Source organism: Cinclus cinclus, chromosome 3 (genome assembly GCF_963662255.1).
Source record: "Cinclus cinclus chromosome 3, bCinCin1.1, whole genome shotgun sequence".
In the NCBI taxonomy this organism is placed as follows: domain Eukaryota; kingdom Metazoa; phylum Chordata; class Aves; order Passeriformes; family Cinclidae; genus Cinclus; species Cinclus cinclus.
Genome location: NC_085048.1, coordinates 58,822,046 through 58,845,390, shown reverse-complemented (window position 1 = coordinate 58,845,390; position 23,345 = coordinate 58,822,046). Strand labels below are relative to the sequence as shown.

Here is a 23,345-nt window from a genome sequence, read left to right as displayed (position 1 = left end):
ATATAGTGCTTAGAAAGCTAGGATTTTCCATGCCTCTCAACAGCTTCATAAAAACAGTCCTCATTTACTACAGATGTTAAACTCTGGACACTAAATTCTCTCTCTAAAATAGAGTTCAGGTCAAGGTTTGCAGCATCAGAGTGACTGTCAAGGGATTGGTGATGTTCTTGCATTGCCATTAGAGTTCCTCTGTTGCGCTTTGTGCTGTTTACTTTTCTCTTCACTGGGCAGAAATGGGCCCGCACGAGCTTTGGATGCTCTGCTATCTGAAAGCCATCTCTGTCCTCATTTTCAGCAGCCTGATCCTGTTCAGAGTCAGCACTGGGTTCCTCTGAAATCTTCAGCCGCTGGAATTGTATTTCAATGTCTTTTGTAGGGCTGCCTTTCTTTAGGCTCCGATAGTCCTCATCATCATCTTCATCATCACTGAGAATATCAGATTCTTTGACAAGAGCGTTAGAAAAGTCAGATGCAGTGCTCTCTGCATGTTTATCGGGAGATGAAGTTTTGGGCTCCTGGATGCTCTCAGAAGTGTGGCAGCTGCTGCTCTGAGTGCTGCTGCTTAGGCTGCACTCATCAGAGTCCTGGAAGGTGCCCTTCCCCTGCTCACCATTCCACTCACTACTGGATGACTTCTTCAGCACCTTCAAGGATCTTGTGGAAGCTGTGCAGAGTAAAAAGGCAGGTTTATTTTTTTCACCAAAAAATTGGTTATACCTTTTATCATAATAGCCCACTTATGATTATGATGGACATAGTCATTCCAAGTGAGATGTGTCAGCACTCTGATACTGACAGTGTGCTCTCACCTCACAGTTTTCACTACACCTATCCTAGGGCTCTGTGCTTGCCTTCATGCATAATACATATAAAATCCTCCCAAAAGTGTAGTTGTAAATTACACACTTCTGCAGAAAGGAAGACTGACTTGGGCACTTAAAGCACTGAAGGGCTTCCAGATCCTCTGATGTTAAGGGGATATTTCAGAGTACTGATCTGATAGAGAACTTGAAATACTAGTAGCTACTCATCTAACTGTCTGAAGCCTGTACTTAATTACATCAGCTGGGATGCAGATTTGGTGCTTTGAAAGAAGCAAGACCCCTGGCTTTTGCCAATTGTTCTAGCTATAAATGTTACTAGGGCTGAGTTACTAAAGGGACCCCAGAGGAAAAAACACTAATATTGTATGCCAAAGGGTGTCTGTTCCTTCCCAGCAAAATTAATTTGGGCCTTAATAAGTCTTCGCTGAAGAGAGCTACTGACATATCACAGTGTGGGGAGGGGGAATGGGAAATCTTATCACCTCTAGCCCTTGTCACACACTGAATGGTAGAGAAACTACTGCTCCAGTCCAAAAAAAAAAAGAAATGGGATCTGTGGGTCTGACGCGTGACAGTCTGTGGTCATGGTAATAATTGTGAATGCCCTACCCGAACCAAAGTCCAGACACTTGAGGTGGTGTTTTTTACCCAGTTTAGCTGTTGCAGGTACACGATTCTTAAGTGGGATGAGGCGCTCTTTACATTTTTTCTCCAGTGGTAGCTCACATTTTATGTGACGTCTGAAATTCTCCCGCAGAATAGAACGGATGACCTTCACAATGTTAGTCTTGTTCTCAGAATCACTGCAAGGTTAAGAAAACACAGAACTTAATTTTCCTCCCTAAGGACAGTGGGATAAAATGTTCCCACTTCTTTTCTGCTGATGGGCTTTAGTGCAGTGGTTTTTTTTCAAAAGCTTGCTTTAGTAATGGGTTTACAGCTGTCATAAGATCAGAATGTCCTGGGTCAGAAGGGACATTAAAGATCACCGAGTTTCTAACTCTGTGCCATGGGCAGGGAGATCTTAACAGTGGTAGACATTCCACACGCTTTGTATTTTGAGATCTTGGTTGCTTCCTCTTAGAAAAATGACTTGAAAGGTAAATTCTGTATGAGGGAATCACTACCTTAAATGGTCATTATGAGAAAGTAATCTCTGTTAACCAGCTGAGAGTGATAAAATCAGTTACTTTCCCCATACCATACTGGAGCTTACGTTTCTGTGTCTGCAGGTTTCTGACAGTGGACCACTGCACCTAATTCACCCATTTGAATTTGTTACACTTTATGCAGTTAAAGAATAGCATAGTGCCTAGCTTCAAATAGAGTGATACTTCAAAACTGTTGATGTAAAGGTCACATGAGGGGAAATACTTTTTTTTTTTAATTCCATTAATGTGATTTGTGAAATACAACCTCCATGTAAAGCTTACCTGCTGCACAACTGAAAAATGGTTTCTGGCCTGCCTTCTATTTCTGACTTGGTGTGAATCAGTTCCCAGATACAGCTGTTTTCTGTTCCTGCGCATGGAAGGAAATGTTACTCTTGCATACCCTCCTCAAAACCTTTGGCATTAGAAAGACCGGGGTAGAGCTCCTCCACTCTCCCAAAGGCACTGTTAACTCAGCCACATGTGGAGCTACAGAAGATCTCACCCCAAGTGGAACCCAAGAGAAAGTCCCCTAAGCTCTTTTGTTGTGGCAGCCTAGCACTGCCTTTGATAACTTCTCTCTTGGAGAACTGCTTTCCCCCATTCTTGCTGCTTCTCCATGTCTTCCAGCCTCAACACACAGGCCTGCACCAAGGTGTGCTCTAAAGACCTTGTGACACTTTACAGAACATACAGAAGTGGATAGGACTGTAAAGATCAGCTTGAAAATAAACCCACAGTCCTTTACTACCACAAATTACAGTCATCTTTCCCCTGTTTAAAAAAAACATGAGGATCAGCACACAAACAGCACCAGTGTGTCACCAGGATGTCAAGTATGGTAAACCACATGCCTTTTATTTGGCAATTTCCATTCTGTCATTCCTTCACATCATGCTGCATTTCCCTCACTGCACAGAAGTCAACACACCAAATGAAGAAAGTCTGTAAATGTATTAAGCCTGTATCCCCTGAGTGCGGAGACAACAGTGGATAGATGGTTATTTTTTCTACACCTGCTTGTTACCAAAGGCTCTGAAAAACATCCGGAAGAAGCACCAATACAGAATCCCAGAAAAGCATTCAGTCCTAAATTATTTCCTGCAAGAGTTACCTGCTGTATTCCCCAGTCGAACTTGAAGAGCAGATAGAGGAATCAGCCAACGAAATTTAAATGGATCCAAGTCACCATAATTATGTGCAGCACGAACATTTGTAGGCTGTAAAAAGAAAACAATGGATATTTCTAAGAAGCAGAAAAAGTGATGGAGTTTTGTGCTACTTTTAAAAGACCTGCCTTTGAAGAAAAATTAAATTGATGAAACTTTCCTTCACTACCTTAAAATGAACTTGTAAAAGTAGTTGAAATGGTGATAGACACATCCTTTGGAATTCATAATTGATTCAACTTTTGAAAGCTATTTGATTTTAATGGATAAAAATAATACTTTGCCTATAAGTACTACCAGGGAAGAAGTTTCCTATGGAAGAACATGCAGACTGTCAATTAGCAGAATACATTAATCAGGTAGGTGCTGCTGCTACTTTTAGAGCCCCTCTGTCTGTTGTAACGAGCATGGTGGAGTATATCACCACTGGTACTTTGAACATACAATTTGCTACCCGACTTCCACATTTCAGGTCTGAAAGTGGGTGCAGAGAATGTTATGTCTATGATGCCCCTTTTCTTTTCCTGCCAGGGTAATCAAGGGTCTGTAAATCAAAGGTGTTTTCACTTATACCCTGTGGTAAGGTAAGACATCATAAATGCTACCTGGAAGAATTAGTGATTTTTGCATAGCAATGTTTCATATTCCACTTGATAAAAGTAATGTGGGGGGTCACACAGATGATTATTGCTACACAGATACTGAGCATTTGTTTTAGCAGGATAGCCAGAATTCCAGCCAGCAAGGGAAAGTGGGGTTTCACCTCAGTCACTCCCACTTTAATGCTATATGGTCCATCTCACATTGCAGTAATATCCTGAATATCCACCATCTCCACTGTTACCAGACTTACCATTTTCTTTTTCAGTTTGTAGTTCTCCTTATACACCAGTATTACAGCCCTCTTAAAAACTGAAAAGAGGAAGGAAAAAAAAGGGAAAACTCTTAATTATAGGCATAATATTACAATATTCAGTGAAAATACTATCTTGGAGAAGCTGCTTAGTATAGTCATGGGAATGTGAAGGATAACAAAACATTGAAGACCATTTGCCCTGTGCTGAGATGAAAGCTGGGTTTTTCATCTTGCACTTTCATGCAATGGCAGTGTTTATCCCTCAGGTTTTGTTCTGAACATTTAGGATGAACCCATTCCGTACATTTATTCTGAAATCACCTGCAACCACCTGTTTCCTGTAAGTCTTCACATAAACAAATATAGAAGATGTAGGTTAGATGTAAAAATTTTCTTTCTGTAGACAGTGGACATTTTCAGGTGGAGTGAAGGGCCTATAGCAGGAGAGTGCTGAGAAGGACACAGTCTTCTCTTCCTGCAGTTCAATGGTTTGTTCTTCTGTTTGAAGCATTTCCCCCCCGCTCCCATGCTTCCCAGGGAGGGAGAGCCCTGAGAAAGAGAAACCTGTCTGTCATCAACCTGGAGTTCTTCTGAAGGTGTTTATCCACTGGAATATTAAAATAATTTTTCTAAGAAATGGACTCTTGTTTGCATGCTCTCATTTCCACAACAAGTTTCAGGTTAAAATAATCTGGATGGGGATTTCAGTGCAGTAGCTGTAAAGCAGAAGTTAGTCTGAATTCACAAGAGTATAATAAATCATGATTTTCCCAAAATCCTCCTTTGAAAGCTTAATTAAACAGATTGTTCTAAAAACTCTAATATTGCCTCTTGAAAATCACTGATTTCCATAGTTTAAATATAGTCAAGACAGCAGCTGATGGTGGCTCACAGAGGAAACAGTACCAGCAAGCAAATAAATAGAAACTTCTTCATGTTAGGAAAATACAAATATGTATTTTTTCACATATAAGTCCACCCTAGATATCACATTACTACACAGAAGGGAGTTTGGGGCTTTTAGCCTGTGAGAAGATTTTATGTGGCAATCTTCAGATTTGAAAGCACAGAGTCCTTAAGGAAGACATTTACCAAACACTGTAAGTTCAAGGTCTTTCCTTGCTTTGCCCAGCGACGGGAAAGGATTCAGCCAGGTAACTGTAGAGTGCATCAGAAGTTCTCCCATTGAAAGCTCTGTCACCTGTATTAAATTATAACAGTAGATAACATAAATAAACAGTATAATGTTGTATTCATCAGTGCCGCATTTTAATACACATCCATAACTTTAAGGATCTATGTTTTCTGTATCTACTGTATCTATAGAAAGAGGTCTTCACTACAGCAGGAAAAGTGTGAGTAATCCCTTTTTTAAAAACAGGTTACAAATATACAAAGTAATAGTCCCTAAGCTATGGAAGCTGGGTAGAAGTCCTTACTATTAATAACACAGAAGAATACTAAGCTGATCTTACACTTCCATATAGCCAGTTATGAACCATGTGATTTGTTAGCTGTATGTATCTTTGATTTCTGTAGAGTATTAATGGCACTACCAATGGCAGATTTAATGGAGGTCTTGTACTCTAAGGCTCCTTTCTTCTGTGGGATACCACATAATGCTGAAGAATACCACAGGCTGTCAAACTTTGTTTCCCCATAAATGATAAGAAACCAGGTAGTCACAGGCTGTCAAACTTTGTTTCCCCATAAATGATAAGAAACCAGGTAGTCAACAGGGACAATTTGACTTTTACTGGCAGGAAATGGAACAACAGAGATGACATCTCTCATATCTGATACCCAACTTTACAGATTTGATCTGCTTAGTAATTGTTTGATGTAAATGGCTAAGTTGAGGCCTTCCTGCCCCAGTTCTGGGAGACGACTGCACACAGTCTGTATAACTAATGGGTTTTGCTTGGACAAACAGACATGGATGCCTCAGCACTGGAAGTGTAGAGAATGAGAATAACAGACCTTAATTTGAAATCCCTTGAATTGCCATTTCCATTTACACGGGTAAAAAAATATGTTAAGAACTTAAGAACTCAGTAGCATAAAATCTGAATGCCTTGGGGCATGGATAATTTCTGCAATGTTTTGACAAGAGGGGGTTTTTTTTCCTACTGAGAACTGTATCTACTCCTGCTTGCAATTCCTGTCAGTCCAATATGTGGCTCTGGCAGCTGTCTGAGAACTTTACCATAACCTACTGACAGGAAGAAATTTGACAGGCAGCTACAAAACAAGACAAAATATTAAAGGAGAATGGAGCAAGCCCAGCACAAGTAACTTCCCAGAATTAACTCAGGAAGAGATGAAGCCTCAACAGCAAACTGGATAATGTTTCAAGAGTCAGTGCAATATGTTGTTTCTTCTCTTACCTCTTTCTCTGTTCCACTTTGATCTGCAACCAGTTGGTCAAATACAGTGCCATAATCTTCATATATCTTCTGCATCTCATTTATGTGACTTGCTACTTTTTCCATTGCCTTCAGGGCTTCTGTAAGGTTTAAAAATTTCATACACAGCTATGTAATTAATTTTTATTTTCTAAATATGGTGATTTTAAATGGAATTCCTCTTGAGGCACGTAAAATGATGTTGCCTTCCCAAGGTCTGGTGAACTGAATTCTAGCTCTGTATCAGTATTTTCTCATAGCAACAGTAGAAGAAATACTTCCTGATCAGAGTAAGTGAAAAATGCTCATGTGGTATCTTAAGTGTCTGAAAAGACTGCAATAAGCATTCCAGTGACAAGCCCCCAAAGTTATCAATATTTATAGCAATATGATACTACCATGGTTAAATTTTGCATCTTGTAGATACAGAGCACTAGGAGTAATCTACACTCATCCTAGAATAAGTGATCTTTAAAAGAAACAAACTGCATTCGTCTCATCCCAGAATGGACAAAGAAATAGTGTGTTAGGCTGTACAAGTTCCTCCTAGGCTGTACACATGAAATGCTGGTGTTCAGGTTTGTTTAAATTATATTTTCCAAACAAGAATGTCACTAGAATTGATTAGATTTCTGTATTAATTCAGAAGAGAATTGGGCAGGGATCCTTTGTTTCATCAATTCTTAATAGCACAGCGTTTTAGCAGTTCAGCATCTATCCTGACCTGCAAATAAGTTCCCACCCCCAGCTTTTTTGGGGAAGGGAAATGTTGGAAGCTCCTCTTGAAGTCAGTAAGAGCCTCATGAGTTTTTATTGACAGTGTATTTTGTCTGCATCTGTGTTGTGAAAATGACAATCAATCCATAAAATACATCTCTTCATCCATCAGGTGCTGACAGACCTGAACTCGAATTGCCTGGGTGAAGTCCCAGGCACGTGAGCCTAGAAAAGCAATCAACTCTAATGCATGTTAGATAAGTCTGTCCACATGAGAGGACTGCAAACATTTGACAAACATCTCTTCTACACAAGCAAGAGTCATAGAAAGATCTTGAACAACAAATATTTCCTTCTGTGGTGTTCTTAAACTTTGACATATTTCAAGAACTAAATGATAACCACAAGATGGAGCCTTGGTCAGTGTTTCTCAAATGGGTTAAAAAAAAAGGCAATACAACACTGTGACCTGACATGCTCCTGTGCACAAGGATAATGACCCCAGTCTTACTTGCTGTGGCAAATCCTGGACATAGCTACTTCTCAAAGGGATTTGGACATACCAAGTAGGACTTTTAGCTAAAGGAACGAAAAATATACTTACTACTTTTAAGGAGAGGGAGGGAATTCTCTCTAGGTTTTGACAAGTTCTGTGCTGTCTACCAGAGTGCCTACTTGTATCTTCATAGAGGACATGAAATAAAACTTAACTCATATTCATACTGGTAGAAGAAAATAAGTTACCTGTCAAATGATAATGCTCCTCACTCTCACTGTCTGTCAGAGACACCAGCTCTTTTAAAAGCAGAGGGTATTTCAGCACTCTCTGAACTGGCTTTATGAGATATGACTCCAGTGTAGAAGAATGCTGTTTTGTGGGATTTCGAGCATCCAGAAAGGTCTTAAAGGCACTATCTGTTTTGGCTATATGAAAAAAAAAAAAAAAAAAAAAAAAAGAATTGGTCAGTCAAACGTAAAAGTCATGAAAGTCATGGAAGTTACAATAATTGAAAATCATGGAATGGCACCTTGAACCCAGCAACGAAATTATCACCCTTTTTCAATGGATGATTCAAAGAGTAGTATACACTATTAATTCCATAATAATTTCCTGCATCAAATAACATTCAAAAGGGCTGAGAGAGCAATTTTATGAAGGTGAGATTATTTCTCTGATTTTCCCACTGAATTGCAGTGAATGTCAGAGGAAGTTATTCCTGATTTATTCTACCATTTGTTGCTGCTTTTCTGGAGTCTGGGCCTGCAGACAGTACAAACTTGTGGAAGGTGTTTCTACAGCTCTCCAGGCTACTGCCTGGAGGTTACAAAAGGAAACTTATTCTTCAGGTCTATAGCATACTCAGCAGAACCTCTGATCTTAGATCTTCCTGTTGAAAGACACCTGATTAGTTCTTGCTTTATACCAATATTTAATCCTTAATTTCATACAATATTCTCTGCAAGCTGACAAGATTTGTTACAGTAGTTCACTGCAGTTTGAATTCATGCAAGTGAATTACAATAATGAAGACAATAAATTACCTCTCTCAAGAACTTTCTGAACCTTGATGTGGTTTGCACAGAAGCCACTGTACAATTTGAAGTGGTCAGCATAATACAGAAAGGAGCCTCCAAGGGAAAACAGCAATTTCTGAAATCAACACAATCAAAATATTAGTTCACTACTAGAATCCTAAATAAATATTCAGGCACACAACAAGCAGACTCAATGGTAGATTTTCTGCTATTTTTCTATGCATGCATTATATATATGTAACATGAATATACTACTGGTAGTAACAATGATATTTTTGCATTTTCGCTGAGTGTAGAGGTGAGCTGATTTAGGCATAGCCCACAATTTTCTTCTTTCTTCCTGAGTAGGCATTCTGTTTTATATGTCAGGCAGCAGAGGAACAAAAATCAGCAGACGTATAACTATGTTGTGCTGAGAAGAAAAACATGAGCCATAGGAAGCAAGGCATGAAAGTGCCAAAGCTAGAAGGGACAGAGTAAAACAAATACAGGATTGCTTTCCAGCTGTTTTCCTTTTTTCAGGCAGGTGGTAATTACAGGACACCTCTGGTATTTTCGGATGAAGGGGAGGTTGGGAAGGACTGAATCACAAGAGAGGGTTTTAGAAAAATGCCTCCCAAAGCAAATATAAGAAAGAAGAGTAGTGAGGGGGGAGGAAAGAAGCCCTCTCCCCCCTTTTAATCAATGTTTGCTCCACAAAATGCAGCAAGTGTTCAGGAGACCTGCCAGCAGTCACGCTCAGTCCTGACTGTATTGCCAGGGAATCTGCTTTGTCCAGTCAGGGCAGGTACTACAGGTGGTGCTACAGCCATCTGCACTTCACAGGCCCACTTCTTGGACCTCACAACATGGGAAACTCATGTGGCATTCAACAAGAAAATTTCCCAGTCTGTTGGGAGTGAGGAAGAAGCACAGGCAGGGCAGAATCCAGCACAGTGACAATAAACTCTCTACAAAGGAGTTGTGCCTCACAAACACCACCAGTTTATCATGTACTCCAAGTCTACTCTGGTTTTCCCATGTTGCAACTTTTGCCATGGTGAGGAAGATAAGACCATGAAAAGTAGCATTTATCTTTCATTGCTAAATAAAACTGTAATCCAAAGAAAAGCTTCAAACATAAAAGCAACCCTATGAAACTTCTTAGAGCCAGAAACTTCTTAAAGCCAGATTTTCACATTTTCAGGCACACTACAAAGTATGAAATGAAGAAATATTTACCCGGAACTGAGATGGTGTTTCCAATGTATTAAAATCTGAGGAAGAAGATATTCCATCTTCAAGAGTCTCCAAAAACACCTTCTGGAAATCCAGCATTTCTGGCAGGCTGCCAAACAAGGACTCCATCTGTGGAAAACATCAGGCTATGAAGTATAGCACTCTGTGGACCTAAAAGTGGTCTTTTGAAAACAGTGGACTAAGGAGATGTAACACACAAAGAGATTGCAAAGGTTTGTAATGTCTTTGTTAATACTTTTCAAACAGGTTTTATATAAAATCCATGCAAAAAGTGAAGGTTTCTCAGCAGTTAATTCAGAAGAACAATTCCCTTTAAGAAAAGGAAGTGATGCACACACCAGAGAGAGAGGCACTGACTGGTGTCATTCCTATTGACATCATTCTTGTTTGCTTTTTCTGTCACACTCTCAGCAATGAAAAGCCCAAGTGCCAAGGTCTTAACTCATAAAAGAATGACAAAGACCTTTTTTCAGATATTCCCTCACCTCATCCTGAGTAAGGAAGGATTCTTTTTGAAGGGGCTCCAAGTATAGCTCAAAGAGGCAGCTCAAGTCCTGCAAAAAAGAATATTTATTCACTTTTTCTTTACCATTTGTGTTCTTTATGTGGCAACCCTGAGATAGGGGTAAGTTTGGGGAATTGACTAAAGACAATAGTTCCTTTTCAGTAACAAAATAGCCTGCATGTTGTTAGCACTGAAGTTTCTGCTAAATTAGAGGCAAACTAATTTCAGTGGAATGTTTCTGTTTCATCCTTAAGGCTTTACAGCTTGATTACAACAAATTATATTTTAACCTAGCATGAGGAAGAATTGTTACAGATGATTATTATCAAATTAGTCCATCCATATGAATGTCATCAAATGTTTTAATTATGCATGTTAAACTATATAAATAGCCACTTATTTAAACATCTGCAGTAATATTCAGAAGGACATGTTGCATTTTAAAACCCTATAAGTTATTAAAATATTCAGTCATGTTGTCAGGTAGGTGTAATCAAGGGATTTTTCAGTCACTTCTTCAGAAAATTAGTGCTATTTTTGAATGGCACTACCCCACATCAAAGCATGACAGCGGGGCTGGGGAGCACTACAGGGCTCTCCGGCCTCGGGAAGAGACACGCCAGAAATTCTGTGTAGAAGGAGTAAATGAGCAGCTCCCTGAAAACTCTGTGTCAAATACTGCAACCTGACAGGATTTTTCCTGATGCAAAATTTCACATGTATCAGTGGCCTCCATGGTCATGTTTGTTCAAGCAAGTCCTCTAAAAGATACATCAGGTGGACATAAATGAGGGTCGAGCATATGGCTATATTAGTGCATTGGTGGATGAAGTGTTTTCTTTTCCACAAACATTAGTGCAGCAAGTACTGGCATCTTTAAATACATGTTTTGAGATCCAGAAAAGAAGATGATGCCTTCTTGCTAGAGGTCAATGAAATTGATGTTTTCATGTTTCCTTTGGCATCCAGTCACATGATTTTACAGTTCATAAAAAGAATAGAGATACATCAAACAAATTTCAGGCTTATCAGTCAGAAGGGAAATAACTTCCATGTCATGCTACAACCCACTGGAGTTGTACCTTTTAGCTTTCCTGCTTCAAAAATAATCATGCACTCTTTTTCCACATACTCATTTGTAGGAGACTATTCTGTTCTTCTACCACATTTATTTTCATCTTGGAAGCTCTGGTGACACCACCTGAAAAACCCTTTTTGTTTGCAAGTGTCTTCTCCCCGGATGACCGCTCTCCTATAGAACTACAAATTGACTACAACTAGTGCTACTACATGAAATCCTACAGCCTCAGCTACAGAAGCGAGTCTGCCAGAAACAACAGAACAATTAGATAAAGGAGACTTTGTAGGTTATGACCTTGTGGAAGGCTAGTTGTATGAAGGTACGATCAAAATATGTTTAGACTGTCCTCAAGTCATGCTCAGCCTCAAAAACAAGTGAGCCATGCTTTTTTTTTTCACCTTGACATAAGATTTCTCAGTGTCCATAAGTTCTTGGATGACTTTCCTCAGTCTATCTGCATCAGAAAGGTGGCGAGCCAGTGGTCGTGGAGGTGGATCCTGGTTGTCCTTCTGTCCTTCCATGTTGCTTGCTTGGACTTCTTGGAAGTTTCGGCACAATGCACTGATCTGTTCTGCGCTCTGTTAAGTGAGAAGAAAGAGACAAGCGACAATGTTTTAGAATATGAGTTGCACTACAATTATTTTTAAATTCCTCCTATTTTGCTCCTGTTCCAAATTCAGGGGCCAGAGCATGCCACTGATTTTTATCAGTGTGTGTCAAGATGTGTATCCGGACGGCTTTAAACAGCTTTAATTTATAGTAGAACCAGATCAGAGCAGTAAAAAGAATTCAAAATTGCTAGTGATTTTCCAGCACAGATTATTTTCAATCTTCAGATACAAGTTCATGGAATGCAAAAGATGAGAGAGCACTGAGATATATCACATACTTTGATTCTTATGACACTAGCATCACACTGTTTTCCACCTCTCTTATTTTGCAACACTGCATCAAAATTGAAAGTATTAGCAGATAAATATCCCAAATATCCTATCCTATAAGCATCCAGAATATTTATTTTATATTTCATCTGCTGCCTATATTGTGCTGTGTGTTTTGTTATTGCTTTCTAAACAATAAGACGTGGAGCTGAGGGTTCAGATTCCAATATCTGGGCGTGTCAAAAAATGGTCAGATGTTTTCTCTCCAAGGATACAACTACATACCAGGATCTTTTGCTTTCAAAAAAGGCAAATGAATAATTAAATATTTGAGATTCTTTAGAAGAATGATTAAAAACAGAATTTTGAAATAATCAGAAAATTTTCAAACAGGGTAGGAACTGAAGAGAGAACAACAACAGTTAATCTTGTGATGCAAAGATGAAAGACAAGGAGATATTTCTGACACTATGAAGTAGTTACATAATTTTCTCTTGGATGAACACAACTAACATCCAAGAGCAACTTCACAGGCCATAATCTTCAATGTTTAATTTGAGATAAAAAAAAAAAGCTAAAACATCACTACCATTATACTCAATTCTACGTTAACAATATTTAGCAAGTGCATTCAAATGAAGACCACATGAAGGCTGCCTTATTTCATATGTAAGTCTTTTTTCAGTGAGATCAAGACATTAAGACAGAACTGTCTTAATCTGGACTTTATTTATGCCACAAGTTGTTTCAAGTCATCCTTTTCGGGTGTCCTGATTCACCACTGATTACCTGTGTAGCTTGGTTCACCAACATACTAGGCCATCAAATGAACAAATAGAAAAAGTTAATCTGAAAATGAACTGAGCTATACAAAGTCTTTCAGTAAAGTGGAGGCTAAATGGACTAGCAATATTTAATTTTAAATTTCCTGTGATAAAACACCTATATGATGAAAATAAATGTTAAAATGTCAGATATTTGCCATGTAGTCTATATCTCTCTCTAGTTTCCCAGCTCCCAGTTTGAAAAAATGCCACCACTCTTAAAAAAATGAAGTTACTTTCCTCACTGATATGTGCAACCATCTTGATAATCCAGTATAATCCAGTTTGCAGGACTATGAACTTTAGATACATTCAGTATTTTCAACACTTAATATGACCCAAAATACGCAACATGAATTGAATGATGTTTGTTGGAATTACAGCTCAACACTGATGGAATTAATTTTAAAATTGTAGTCAGTCTGTGACACTGAAATTAATTAGTGGCTTGCAAACAAATAGTTTAGGAAGTGGTGTGTGCGTGTGTTTGTATGTGGATTATTTTAAAGCAGCTTCTAAACAACTGAATGCCAAAGCACTTCAATTTTGTTTGCTTTGTTCCTGATGTCAGAAAGGTGTTTATTTATATCAGAATACTTCAGATTTTACACTCTCTACAGCTCAAGATGTGCATGCACAGCTTGATTTACATCAGCCTGATGACTGATCAAGGACACTGGGATCAAGGATGCAAGGCAGCCTATTGAAAACATCATCAACAGGCACAGTTTTACAAGGAAGAGTTAGAAGTCCTCTATTCCTCCTCAACCACCTTTGCATATAGAGTAGGCAGACATTGGGGAACATGCTATTTCTACATTCCCTTGAGTTTTGGGGTCAGTGCTGCATCTGTCACTGAGAATCACTGTATGGGAAAGCATATGGAAATAGATGATACTCCTCAACATAAATACTTTTTTGATCACCTAAGCAATATAATTTTGCTGTCAGAAACTGTTCTGCATAGCTGGCCTAAGCCCAAGACACAAGATTAACTCTCAGATACTGCAGACAAGCACTGATTTGTATAAATTTTAATATGTTCCTGGATATATTTGCAAATGTAGCATTAAAAATAGTGCCCTTTACCTCCTGGCTCACAGGATCCTGTCTTTTCCTTAAGTCTTGCTACTTTCTGTCCTTCTCTTTACAAGAGGGAAGAGCCTTCCAGACCACACAATATCCAGACCTCACTCTTTGTACCCACTGTGGTATTTACACGTGGGTCAAAGCAAGCATGAAATGCTACTTGATCACAGGACAAAAGTGTTTCACGTTCACTCATACACATTGCATGGACCACAGAGATGAAGGAACCCATTTTGTCAGTGGAACCACTGGCTCTTGACAAGGAGCCTAGTATGAATGAGAACACAGCAACAAATAGAGAAGCGTAAAACAATTCTTCCTCCATGTTTCTTCCCAAAACTCTCTTACCATCCAGGTCTGGATCTCTACCTTTTTCCCCTAGTGTTCTGGATGCTACTTTCTCCCTCTGACCCTAAAAAATTTCCTGGTCTTTTAAACTGTTTAAAACAGATCCTTTCTAGAAAGTCTCTAGTGACAACCCCTTGGACCACCTCTTTTACATGTGGCATGTGTGGGTGGGCAGAAGAGGCTCAGCCTCTGCCCTCTATTTGGGCAGCTCTATTTGCCCTGCAGCTGGGATTTCAAAGCCAGCTGGGCATTCTGGATGCCAAATCAAAACTTGGTAGTCCAGTGCCCTAAGACAAGAAGTCTCAAAAAATCCCTCTTGATACTACACACATCCACTGCTATCTTGAATTAAGGAGGGAATTAACCCTGAATTTCCTCTGATCTTGACATTGCAATGCTTCATAGAGGCAGAGATGACTCTCAGATAAAATTGATAAATTCCTCAAGTACATGGCTGATTTGATTTGCACAGGACCAAGACTGTTTGTACTTAGTAAATGGCAAAAAAATTATTCATGCCAACCTTTATAGTGTGCAGCTTATCAGAATAAAAACATTCAAATCAGTAAAAAAGGTAAGTCCAGATAACTGACTACAGACAAGGCTGCAAGGTAGCTGGGAAAAGATAAAATCTGAGGAGAAACTACAATGAAAACAGCAAATTTCCTCCAAAATCCATTACTTGAGCTTACGTATACCGCTTTCAGCAACACGTACAGGGGACTGCAAACAGCTTCAGCTTTCCTTTGGCACTGAACAGCAGACAGATAAGGCTAAATAATAAAAATTTTAGACTAACTGTGCTAGAAGTAGGAAACAAAAATGGAGTTTATGAAGGGCTTAAAGGAAAAAAAAAAAACACATATAATTACATTTCAGGGAGAAAGAAGCTAAGGAGCACTGTGCTGGTTTATTTGCCATATTCAAGATTTTTCCACCAAAGCTGTATAAACTGTTCTACATATCTACCAGTCAGGGGAAGCAACCTCCTGCCCAGTACTCTATTGGCAACTTAGAAAAGAGAAGGATGTGTAGAAGTAGCCTGGAGAAACATTTATTTCATGAATGTTTGAGACTCAGACTTAAAGTTCCACATGCTTCTGCAAGGAGTATTCTCTGTGAATGTGGACTGCTTAAAGTAACCTTTGAAGGAAAAGTTCCAGCCCACAGAGATGTCACCTTGACCCATAGCAACCAACAACCACAGTGGTGCTCAGTTTTTCAGATGGAGATGCAGCACATTCTATTTTCAATAATAGCTGTGGTAAGAAATATTAGATTATTTCCCTAAAGTGAGCAAAAAGATACTCTTAAAAGGATGTCTTACAGATTTTCTTTGCTCCTTGCAGACAAGCATATCATCATTTGAGGCTGCGCTATCCCCACCAGAGTAACAAAACCCCATAAAATTAATCAGTGAGAGAGCAGAAGACGTTAATCAGCAGTGGTTAAGAACTAGCACAACGATTTCATGGCTATCCTGTGACTTTCTACTGAATTATACTGACTGAGCATAAATGCTGCACAAGGTCAATTAGCGTTACGGGGTCTCTGCATGCTGCTGTTTACTTTACCATCATTTATATGTACCATGTACTCCGCCAGTCTGCCAGGGTTTGTTTGAAACAGTCATGGAAAGAAGTATTTTAGTAGACTTAGAAAACTCTACACAGCTTAAGAAAGACTCCTTGGTGAAGTGAAAGCCATGCATGTCCTTTGAAGAGTGTTTAGGATTCAGTATCCTTGTGCAGGACACAGACCACATCTATGGGCTGGATCATCGATCCTTTGAACTCTCTACCCTAAGAGGAAACGTGCTCAGAAACATCCTGCAGAAACAGATTAGACTTGTGCCCTCCAAAAGTGAATAGCTAACACGTCAGCTCTGCCTGATGCATGTATTTCCAGGAAGACTGACTGTACCAGTCAGCAGAAGAAATAGAATTACATGGAATTTTGAGTGATGAACAGCTAGCCTGAGACACCTTTACATCCCTTGCTCTGTGTAAAAGGAAAGCTCTTGCAGATGCCCATCCCTTTTACTTTGTGCTAGAAGGTGTTTCTCTCCAGAACAAAGGTAGCCCTGACAGTTGTCATTTTTTTTTTGTGGGTGCATCACTCTATGGGCATCTCTGACATCTCGTCAGAGTGGGAACTACTTTGTAAGCAAACAACATAAAAGGCTAGAAAGTTGCAGGCTTTAGCTTCCTTAAAGGCCACAGAAAAATAGTTGTTTCATGTTAGACACTGATACACTACCTCATTCTTCTAATTTGTTCATTAAAACTGAAAAATGTCAGCAGAGCTTTACTGAAAAATACTTTGTGGCATTTTCACCATAGATGTCTGGGCAAAAGTGCTGCTCAGCTTTCAGCAATAGAAGCTATACCAAAGCAGTAGCTTCATTCATTGTTTATCTTCTGCTCCTTCTCCTTCTTTTCCCAACTTCAAGGCCACTCAATATGAACTTGTTCCTGACTGACAATAAGATTCTAGGGGTCTGCTTTGATTCACTCTGTCTCTTGTGTGTCTTTTAATGAAAATATCTAAAACTTTGGAAAAAGAATGGCATTTTTTTTCAGTGTCCACTCAGATCCTTCACAGAAACAAAGCATAGTTAGAGTCACATTTTAAGGAGGGAGACACAAATCCTCTGCACCACAGGAGAAGTTGCCTGGCTAGGTACTACCAGACTATACAAAAAAGGCAAGGAATTAGCAAGGAACTTTTGTCTTTAACTTAGAATTTCCCAGTCTCAAGGAGATTTACATTAACAAATCAGCCTGCCAACAAAATTAGATGTCACCAACCTCATTTAGAATTATCACAAATACTTTAAGAAGAGGGAGGGGCTGCTGACCCAGTAATTCTTTCCAGAGGGCACACGGTATGGCCTGAAAGAAGGTTGAACATACAGCTGTGTAAAACAGCCAAGATGCAACCCACCTGATGTGGTGCCTGAGCTATTGATATTTGCATGGTGGCAAATCTTCCCTCTCACCTGCCACACAGAGAGATGCCCATCTTTCTCTTTGAGTGCAGAAGAACCATCAGTGGTGACTGAGGTACTTGACTGAAACTCTTGTTATAAACCAAGTCATGCAGCAGGAACCTGGCCCCAAGAGCCTGCATTGACCACGTCCCCAGGACAAGCAGCAACCACTGAGTTCGTGAATGCTGTGCTCAGTTTCTCTAGAATCAGTCTCCAAAGTCATCTGACCCAACTCATACCAAAGTCAAAAGCAAAAGAGAAGTGATTTCCATTGCAGGACACTAAATCCTGACTATACAAAATGTAAAGATGAGAGGAACCCTGACAGCCCAGGTCATAAAAAGGAGAGTCTTATGAGGCAACATCAAAGCACACAATAAAAATTTCCCCAAACCCTGATTTTGTAAAAAACTGTCAGTTCTTCCTACCCCTTATCCTGATGTTGTCAATTTTAATGCAGAAGGCTCATGTTATTTTTCTGCCACCTGTGTAATACATATATACAGCCTTCTTATATTTCACCAGCTTTACCTTGATTATAAATCATATTTTTCCCTCCCTATTTCCACAATACTAACTTAATTGTGAAAAAACAGAGAAACAGTTAAAATATTCATGCTGCAGTAATTTCCACATTTCCATGAGGAATATTTTTAAAATCTTCCCACTTGTTGTCAAAATATGGATCTTACTTAGTTCTTTCTCTGAGAGATGCAAGAAATAACAATTTACTTGAGCCCAGCAGCAAACAGTACAGGCAACCAACCCACCCTTCCCTCCCCCAAACTTCAGAGACCCCAAACCTTTTCCCATGCAGAATACTGGCACAAACTCAGCCACCAGCTACACATCGCCAGAATCCATTATTTGATTACTAATGCTGGGACAGTCATTATTTATCAGGTTCAGGCAGCCTGGATGCTCCTGCAGCCCCATCACCCCAGGCTGATTGAACAGCACCCCAGCTGAAGCCACGCCGCCGCAGAACTCACCACGGAGAACATCCTGTGCAGGGAGCCGTAAGCTGCTGCTGCCTGCTGCTGGGTTTTGCGAGCCAGTGCTAAACTCTTAGCTCTGGTTTTACTCCTCCTGAAGGCGGGCATTGTAGCTTGTGAATACAAACTTTGCCAAAGGAAAAAGGCCCTCGGAAGGAAGCCACAGATGTTGTGAACCCCCACTAACACACTTTCCCTATGAGCTCAGCTGCACAAGTTTCTCTTTTGTGCCGATTACCCGAAACTGGAGATGCTGACAATATCCCAATGCAGGGAGGCTAAGCAGCGTATGAGAGTACAAACAGACCTGCCATGCCTCCCTTTATTGCTACAAATGAAGGAAAATTATGCTAGATGAGAGGATTTTTTTAAAAAATAGCTTGATGTGGTGAGTGCAGGACAAAGTTCAGTAATGACAAAGAAAGATGGGTTTGATCTCCCCAGAAATATACCTGCCTCCCTGCCTGTCAAATGTACTGCATAAACAAAACATCAGGTGCTGTGAGAAAGTTAGCCAAATACCTAAAAATATCTAGAGAGTGCTGACTGCCCTGAAGGTCACCATGATTTATCAATCGCACTGATGCTCTGTCAAGGGTATATGCTGCTAAATGTTGTGGCATACAAATGCTCTTACCATGATAAAGTGAAAAACAAATAGGCAGCTCTCTGGATGATTTCTTTATATAATTATGTTTGTCCTTTGTTTGAACTTTTTAGCCATAATTGCATCAATAAAAAGAAATTTAAAATGAGCTCAGTAATAAATTCAGGCTTGAAAGTAAAAGTTCTGACTTTGACATATTTACACAAAAACAATTGGGTCTACAGAGAGATTACCCTAAGAACAATGCAGCTTTAAATAAAACATTATAGGACATGACAACACTGAACTGCAGAGATAAAAGACTGACAAGCAATTCATTAATAAAAGGAGAACTACACCAGTGGCATAATAAAACAGAGCAACTCCCATGTTGCCCCTATCACAGCACTCCTACAGTGCAATGAAGTTGAGCTGTAAGGCTCCATTCAGCACTGCCCCTGGCAGCACGTATTGCTCCATAGCAAACCCTTTTCTTGAACCCAAACAATGCACCAAGCCTGGGTATCTATATCCTTGGGTATGAGTGCACTGCTTCTAAGATTTCAAGGATGTTCACCTTCATGCAAGTAAGGGAATAACAGCTTTCTCCTTTTAATTACTGCAATTAAACTTACATCCATCTCTTTCCAAATCATTAGCGCAACTTGACAGCTCAGCATTTGCCAAACTGCACAGCTCAGTCTCTGAGAGGCTGCCTATCAGAGGAAAAATGATGCTGGAGCCCTGAAACAACATGCTGCTGATAAGGCACCCAGAACACATCACGGCAGTAGGAATCTCTTACTTAGCGGATGGACTGTGCCCCTTCTTTCTCTTGGAGATATATCAGGTTCACTGGGAGAGAAGACTGTAAACAGAAAATTGAGGAAATGGTCTTGAAGGAGCAAGAAAGGTTTTTCCTGTTCTCTAACATTTCATTTTTCGGTGGATGTACAGTCTGTTTTAAAAATCCAAATTCATAGATTACTGTGCAGCATGTACAAGGCTACTGTTCTTATCCACCATTAGTGGTTGCCTCTGTAGTAGTCCACAGATCCCAGGGATCCACAGAGCAAGTCTGAAGATAAGAAACAAAAAAAAGTAGTTTGTGGAAATTAAGTTTTCAGTGTTGCATATAGCATTTTAGAAATAACACAGGCCAGATCATCAGATCCACGTGTACTAAGAGTATAACTATACTTTCTGGAGAGCTACTGTTTCTTTATTTCCTATCTGATATAGTCCTGGCACTTTCAAGCTCTGTTTTTCTAATAGATACATGCAAAAACACAGCTCATCCATTGGGACTGAGAAAAAAAAAAATGTTGCTAAATTTCAGGTCCAAGCAATATCGTCAATCTTGATGAAAAACAATGACAGGCCTTTTTAATTCCATATTAGGAAGTTATTCTTCCCCAGATTTGCTAATTAAGTCTGCATTATTAGCTAGCCATATGCCAGCTAAAAGATGTTACCAATTAACAGGGTTTTTTTTAATGTGTATTCATTAGGAAAAAGACAATTATGTTTCAGTAATCTTTCCATCTCCTATTGAGGGACTTGGACAAATCAAAAAGGGGAACAACACAAACTAAAGCAAAGCAAATGAATGAATGCCTTTCATTTAGCCTTCCTTTTTCTCTAGAAGCACATAAGCAGCACTCAAGCACTTTTCAAAAACAAGTGAATTAATCCATCACTGTGAAATATTTTTAAGATCACTGGAAAAATTACATAGCCTTGTTGTTTGTTCCTGTGTCCTTTGAATAACGCACATTCCCTTTACAGACATCTGGTTTTCATCTTTCCATTTCAGTGGCACCAGCCTTGATAGTTACCATAACAGTGACATCCTTCATAATACAGGCTTCCCTCTATTGTCCCGATATGTGTAGGTGTGCTTATCTGCATCCAGTTCATTTCCCATCCTGCTTTTGCCCTTAATGCATGAAGGTAAAAGGCTAATTCTGCTCCCTCTGTGTGCACTTTGAATGAAAGGAAACAGTGCAGGACAGTCCTGAGCATTTGTGGGCTACTTTGTAACATCAGTCTGGACCACTGGTGATACAGAAGCATAATTCATATACACAACATACATATGTAGACATACATGCACACACACACACACACACACACATATATATATATATATACACACACACACGTACTTACATACCGTGCACTACCAGGAGATCTGCAGTGTTAGTGGTTTCAAAGCATTATAAGCTCAGGGTTATTACAGCTTGTCTCTAGACCTCTACACTGATCTAGAGGGAGTCTGTTTTTTACTTTTTATAACTGTGGGTGGATAATTTTTCTGCATATTTCCATGTAATGCTTATTATACTAATAACATGGTTTTTAAATGCCATTAAAATGTGTTTTTAAAGCATAATTGACTATAGTGAAGATACTTGCTTTAATTCCAGTGACAAAAAAAAAATCAGTTAGCATTCCAAATGGTTAAAATAAATTCTTTTTTTATTTCTAATTTCAAGCATCTTAAATATTGTTTGCAACATTCTCACTCAAAGTGTTTTGTGCTGAATGCAAAAACTTTCCTCAAGTATTGAATTAGAAACTATAGCAACCACTGAGACAGTATCTTTGCAGTAGCATTCATATTTCACAATATAGTTTTGCAGTGTGCCACCTTTGGAGGGAGAGGAGGCAACACTTATCTGTTCTTGTTAGTAGCCAGCATTTTGCATGCCAAACATTAAAAGATGCAGTAACTCTCCTGACAAATACAGATTCTCTGAACTCTACATCAACCTCTCCCCTGGTTTTGGCAAGGCTTTGTTCAGGCACTACAGCAGAATTCCGCTGTCTCAGAAGGAAATAATCACCATGTGAGAGGATGTCTATGTCTGCTCACAATGTTAACAAGAGACAACAGGTAACAAAACATGAAAATCTGGTTGCCTCTTCCATCCTTTCATGTACCTTTTTTGTTATCTTTTATTTTGCAGAATTTGCTCCAGGCAGCAGATGTTTTTTCAGTTTTGGAATTTCAGGTCTACCTTTGCCATTACATGTTCCCAACAGAGCAAAATAGGAATCAAAGCCTCACTGAAGTTATGATGGTACCCAGGATGCGGTATTAATCTGAAATCCTATACTGAAATTTTGTGCAACTTTAAAGTCACTGTGTGCTATGGGTGACTGCTGGGCACATCACCTACCTTGGCACTCACTAAAATTGGGCTTCGACGTTTTTGCGTTGCAAGGAAAAAACACATATGTTACTGTCAGCACTGTAACTGAACAGTATCATGATTAAAAAAAAAAAAAAAAAAACAAACCACCAAATATTCTGCAGCTGGCAGAGAGGTTACCCCGTTCCCTGGGTTGGTCAGAAGTGTGATTAGATATCTCTGCCTTTTACTGCCAAGTGAACGCTGCCGTCATATCCTGCACTGCAGGTGACCGGCATTGCTTCTGGAGGTGCGGGGTGGTGGGCTCCCAGGCAGCTTCCTGCCCTTCATCAATGAAGTCACGGGCGTCTCCAGAGACACTGCTAACCATATCCTGTTGCAATGATTCAGGGCTACTGTCATATGCTTCCCTTTTCATCTGCAGGTAAGCCTTATGGACTTTTCCCAGATGACTACAAAGAAAAGCTGTGTTGTAAGTCACCTCCCACTGGCTTCCTTCATTTGCAAGCATCAACACAACACAATTTCTTTTCTTGATCAAAACCATGTGCATGTTTTACACCAAAAGCTGTCTCAGTACTTTTGAGAGGACATTTCCTTCATTTCGAGGAAAGACAACAAATACCCCCGCCCCCTAAGCCCCAGGGCCTCAATGTAATAGCACAAAACAAAGCACCACAAGGTCACACCTCTGCATGCAAGAACTGCGCACACTGTGCAGACCCTTCGGTCTTCTCTCCTACCATTCTTGTGCCTCCCTACCAGTAACTATGCAAGCAGGTGTCCAACTACAGCCTGACCTGGTTACAGGTTCACATTAGGTACAGTACATGGTACACTTGCTATGCTTTAAGCCTTGTGGTTTTGCAGCTCCTTCACTGTGTTAGCCAAAACTCGCAGCTCTTACATTTGAATTTTGGGCCATGCATAGGGAATGCAGAACTACAGGATCAACACAACAAAGTGAAATGCAGGACTGGGCAGTAGCA

The 23,345-nt window shown here is 39.7% G+C and overlaps 2 protein-coding genes across 2 annotated transcripts in view; one reads left to right on the top strand and one right to left on the bottom strand.

Annotated features, from left to right (window-relative positions):
* The window catches only part of TFB1M (transcription factor B1, mitochondrial), a 35,951-nt gene extending 27,465 nt beyond the window's left edge, over window positions 1–8,486 (top strand). Inside the window, exon 8 of the mRNA XM_062490055.1 lies at window positions 8,054–8,486. Coding sequence (XP_062346039.1) covers window positions 8,054–8,133 — 80 coding nt within the window. The 3' untranslated portion in view covers window positions 8,134–8,486. The remainder of the gene's footprint in view (window positions 1–8,053) is intronic.
* TIAM2 (TIAM Rac1 associated GEF 2) overlaps window positions 17–23,345 on the bottom strand; it is a 135,949-nt gene continuing 112,620 nt past the window's right edge. The window contains exons 17-28 of the mRNA XM_062490049.1: window positions 11,882–12,061; window positions 10,383–10,451; window positions 9,880–10,005; window positions 8,665–8,773; window positions 7,867–8,046; window positions 6,388–6,506; window positions 5,093–5,201; window positions 3,998–4,056; window positions 3,090–3,195; window positions 2,258–2,345; window positions 1,473–1,627; window positions 17–664 (exon numbers count right to left, since the gene is read on the bottom strand). Of these exons, the coding sequence (XP_062346033.1) occupies window positions 18–664; window positions 1,473–1,627; window positions 2,258–2,345; window positions 3,090–3,195; window positions 3,998–4,056; window positions 5,093–5,201; window positions 6,388–6,506; window positions 7,867–8,046; window positions 8,665–8,773; window positions 9,880–10,005; window positions 10,383–10,451; window positions 11,882–12,061 (1,947 nt within the window). The 3' untranslated portion in view covers window position 17. The remainder of the gene's footprint in view (window positions 665–1,472; window positions 1,628–2,257; window positions 2,346–3,089; window positions 3,196–3,997; window positions 4,057–5,092; window positions 5,202–6,387; window positions 6,507–7,866; window positions 8,047–8,664; window positions 8,774–9,879; window positions 10,006–10,382; window positions 10,452–11,881; window positions 12,062–23,345) is intronic.